General features: G+C 45.7%; 1 protein-coding gene across 1 annotated transcript in view; it reads right to left on the reverse strand.

The window, feature by feature from the left end:
* Positions 1-1,473: 1,473 nt before the first annotated feature.
* Positions 1,474-4,468, reverse strand: part of qsox1 (quiescin Q6 sulfhydryl oxidase 1) — a 40,877-nt gene continuing 37,882 nt past the window's right edge. Inside the window, exon 13 of the mRNA XM_080430683.1 lies at positions 1,474-3,097. Within this exon, the coding sequence (XP_080286809.1) occupies positions 2,244-3,097 (854 nt within the window). The 3' untranslated portion in view covers positions 1,474-2,243. The remainder of the gene's footprint in view (positions 3,098-4,468) is intronic.

Raw genomic sequence — 4,468 nt, forward strand, 5'->3', positions numbered from 1 at the left:
TAGTTGACCGAAGTCCCCCAGGGCTCAATGCTACGTCCGATCCCTTTTGTCTCTCAACACCAAATCTCTTCGCCGAAAATAACCCATATACAAGCTCATAATGCGCCACAACGTGACCTGTTGTGAGCTTGTAGATCAGCTATATTTTCTGCGAATGTTCGACCCAGAACAGGGATAGGTTTCATGATGTGGTTGAATGAGGCTCATTGAGAAATTAAACCTGCTGAATGGAAAACCATGATGTTGACTTGAGTCCAGTTCTTGTATTACAAAACACAGTTCAACTATGGCACTGTCATTATATTCTGCTATTAGCAAATTGTGGCCAATTTCAGAATCATTTGCTATACTGTTTAAGAGACATCATAACTGCTTTTCCCTTCCCATTTATGAAACATATATTTGTCTCTGGTTCAAATTATTGAAATGATAATTCCATGAATTAATCTGCATGAAGGATGACACTAAATGTAATGTTAAGGCATTATTTCTCAGTACAGAGGGCAAATAGTGCAGTGGAGAATCTGGATATATGCTTCAGCTGTGGCACAACATTCTTTTATGAAAACTTTAAAAAAAAAAGAAAAATTGAACCACAAAGAAAACCCTTCATAAATGCTTGCAAAAATAAAAAATAACTGTTTTACACACATATGCTGTATACCCTCATAAAAAGCCCACTTATTCTCAGTTGAGAAACATTTCATCCTTCATACTGTAAGTGGTCAAATGCGGCTCAGAAGGACAATTGACTGTCCTTTATAACAACCAGGGTTGAATTTGTAAAGAACAGGGGGGGGGGGGGGGGGGGTTAACCACTTAAGCCCAAATACTTCTTTGACAAATAGTGGAAATAGCTGTACTGTACAATCTCATAAAGCATCACCATACAATGTGTGAGCCTGTAGATGGGCAACTTTAGCTATTTTTGAACAACTAAAATGTCTATAAAATTTTGCCAAATTTGTGCCAAAACATATCCCCACCGGTGATAAACATGAATGACGATATCAAAAGCAGAGGCATGGATTTTCCCCCCCATCCCCCCCAAGCAAATCAAACCCATATACAAACACCAAGAACTACCCTGATGAGAGAGGCTTGCTCATGTAGGGTAAGGCCTAATTTATGTGTTGCCAAAAAAGCGTCATGTCTCTAGACAAAAATGATTTGAAAAATGACCTTTCAGCAAATGCAAAAATTAGGCTTAAAATGAATATTCTAAAAGTGGAGGCACTGGAGAACACACCTTTTAGATTGGTACATGCCACCTGCAGTTTAAAGGGATAGTTCACCCCCAAAATGACTTTTTTTTTAATCGATTAGTCACCCCATGGAGACTTGAATTCATGGATATTTCTTTGTTTTTGTCGCATTCCTAAGCCAACAATTTGATGACCAGCGGAGGCAGCGGTTCCGGTAGGAGATACAAAGGAGACTCTTTGTGTCTCCTACCGGAACTGCTGCCGGTCATCAAATTATTAGCTTAGGAATGTGACAAAAACAAAAAAATATCCATGAATTCAAGACTCCATGGGGTGACTAATCGATAGAAAAAATGTCATTTTGGCGGTGAACTGTCCCTTTAAGGCAGCCACCTCTCCACTTATTAGATGTACCTGAACACAACCACAACGCCAGGTGATGACTGGGTGAAAAACACGGTGTTACCTACTTTGCCTATACTCTGGTCAATGTCTAAGTAGAAGGCTTATGGACAGTTCTAATCTTGACACGTCCTGTTATACTAACCCCAATCAATGCTACCCTAATAGAACTGTAATCATTTGAGACTCATTTCAGCATATTGGTAGGTCTCTTAAAGCAGGGGTCTTCAACGTTTTTCCAAGGACCCCCTAGCTGAGAGACAGATGAAGCAGGGACCCCCCACTACATATTGTATAAAATTGTGTCGCAGATTAAACTTTTTCATAGATTTCATAAATAGTTGGATTCATGCTAATGTGTATTTTCAGATAGTTAACCCTTTAAACTCTCAATAATTAGTCAACTTGACTTGACCATTGGCTCTTTTTTCCCTCTACACCAACTCTCCGAAAATACCTGATCTACAAGCTCACAACGCCTCGCTGTGCGAGGCGTTGTGAGCTTGTAGATCAGCTATTTTCGGGATAGCGTTCCCCATCACACAAATATTTGGCGGACCCCCTGTAGTAACTCTGAGGACCCCCTAGGGGTCCCGGACCCCCTGTTGAAGACCCCTGTCTCAAAGCACCATGGGTTCAGGGCAGGGACACTTTGGCCCGTCGCAGTCTGAGGCGATTCTTGAAATAGAGGTACATGGCCAGGAGGCACATCGACGACAGGAAGTAAAGGATGACACACAGGCTGATGTCCACTTTGGAGAAGCCAATGCTCAGCACTGACATCCAGCGCCCCCTGTGGCTCTGGGGGTGCGACTGATGACCCGGGTCGATCTCCTCGACGTGGCCGACGTACTGGCCCGTCAGTCCTCGCTTCTGCAGACGCTTCCTCTGGTGGCCCCCCATCCCCCCCAGGCCCGCGTCCGGCTCCATAGGCTGCAGCCCCGCCATCATCCCCATCCCAGCATCCAGCTCCACCCCGAGGCCAAACACGGGCCCCGGTTCTTGCTCCTCCTGGCGCTGCAAGCTGCGCCGTTTGACCCGGGTGGAGGCGGCCGCCGCAGCCCGCAGCGCTTTGGCTTTGTAGTGCAGGTTGACGAAGGAGTCCAGATCCACAATGTCCTCCGGGGCGTCTCGCAGTCTCAGGCCCACAATGCTGGGCTTCCTCTGGGCCTGCTGCTGCTGACGTCGGCGCCCTGCCTGCTGAGGCGCGGGCTCCTCCGCCCATCTCTTGCCCCCCATCTCATCTGCTGCCGTGGCCTCTCCTCCTTCTCCCACCACCATCGGCTCCTCTTCCTCCTCCTCCTCCTCCTCCTCCTCTTCCTCCTCCTCGTCCATGGTGGGTTGTGAGGTAGGAGACCTGGTGATTGAGTCCAGGGCTTCCCTGGCCTTCCTCTGGACCACGGCCTGAGCGTCCCTCTCCCTCTCCAGCCGCAGAGCCTCGAGCCTTTGCCGCTGCTTGGCCAAAACCTGGTTGTCGTCATCTAGGTAGTCTAATAGGGGAAACACAGGACATGATTTTCATATGGATGGATAGAAACAAACTACTGATGTCTGGAACCAAAATCTCCAAACTCTCCGACACATGCAGGGCCCAAATTGCATTCAGGGGTGTGTCCACAGCAATTTAGTTAGTTAGAGGGTGGGGGAAAAAAAGGTCTTTGCTAACCAAAACATCACCTGGAAAGGAGAGGTAGACGAAATGCAATGGCCAGGCTTCTGCGGTCAGAATCACCATAGCCTAATATCTCTTCATGTCCAAAAGACATCTGCGATATCTTGACATATTCACTGCTAAAGACGACTTATGACGAGACATCGTCCAAACGCCCGTACTACCATGTTTTTTGGTGGAGGGGAAGAGTACACCCAGAAATCATGTGATCACAACAACAAAAAATCTAGGCAACTTTCATGTTTAAGGATTTATAAAAGTACATTTTTCTCGGCTTTCTGTTGTTTTTCTGCTGTCACAGCACAGCCACATTCAAACGGCCATAGCTCTGGAATGGAGGATCGCGACCGGCCAATTATTTTCGTCCTATACTACGACACCCCCGTGCGTGTAATGAGCCGATCTCCGTGAGGACGGAGGTCACGGAAAATATTCCATGATTTTTCAAAGGTACAGTAAAATCGCCGTTTTCGCTGGCAAGGGGACCGGAGACGGATGAATTAATTAATTAATTCCTGACAGTAAAATCGCCCGTTTCGCTGGCAAGGGGACCGGAGACGGATGAATTAATTAATTAGTGAAAGAGTTAACATTCACATTCTCATTCCTGCAGAGTCTCCATTGAGTCTCCGGTCATCAAATGATTGGCTTAGGAATGCGACAAAAACAAAAAAATCTCCATGAATTCAAGGCTTGATGGGGTGTGTAATTGATAGAAAATAAGTTTGGGGCTAACTACTCCTTTAATGTAGCAGCTAAGCACCCTTTGAGAGAGAGACCTGAAGGGCTAGGTGGGCTGGGTGGGACTTGCAACACGCTTTGGACTGCTTCATTTATTGTAATCTGTGTTTGATGCTCGCTCGCTACACATGCAGTTAGGACAGTGGTTATCAAAGTGCGGTCCGGGGACCCCCATGGGTCCTTGGAGGGGTTCCAGGGGGGTCCCCAGCTAAACGTGTTACCGTTGTAAAAATAGCAGATATACAAGCTCACAGCACGTCAATTTGTGCAGCGCTGCGAGCTTGTGCATCTGCTATTTTTGATCATTTTTGAAAAATGTTGAAAATGTTAAATATTGAACATTTTGGGATTTTTTTTTTTTTTTAAATCCCAAAATATGGAAAAAAATGGGGGAAAAGTGGGGGAAAAAAGAAAAAAAATGGAAACATTTTGAAAAAGTTTGGAAACA

This window comes from Gymnoscopelus braueri (genome assembly GCF_963280865.1).
Source record: "Gymnoscopelus braueri genome assembly, chromosome: 6".
Lineage (NCBI taxonomy): Eukaryota > Metazoa > Chordata > Actinopteri > Myctophiformes > Myctophidae > Gymnoscopelus > Gymnoscopelus braueri.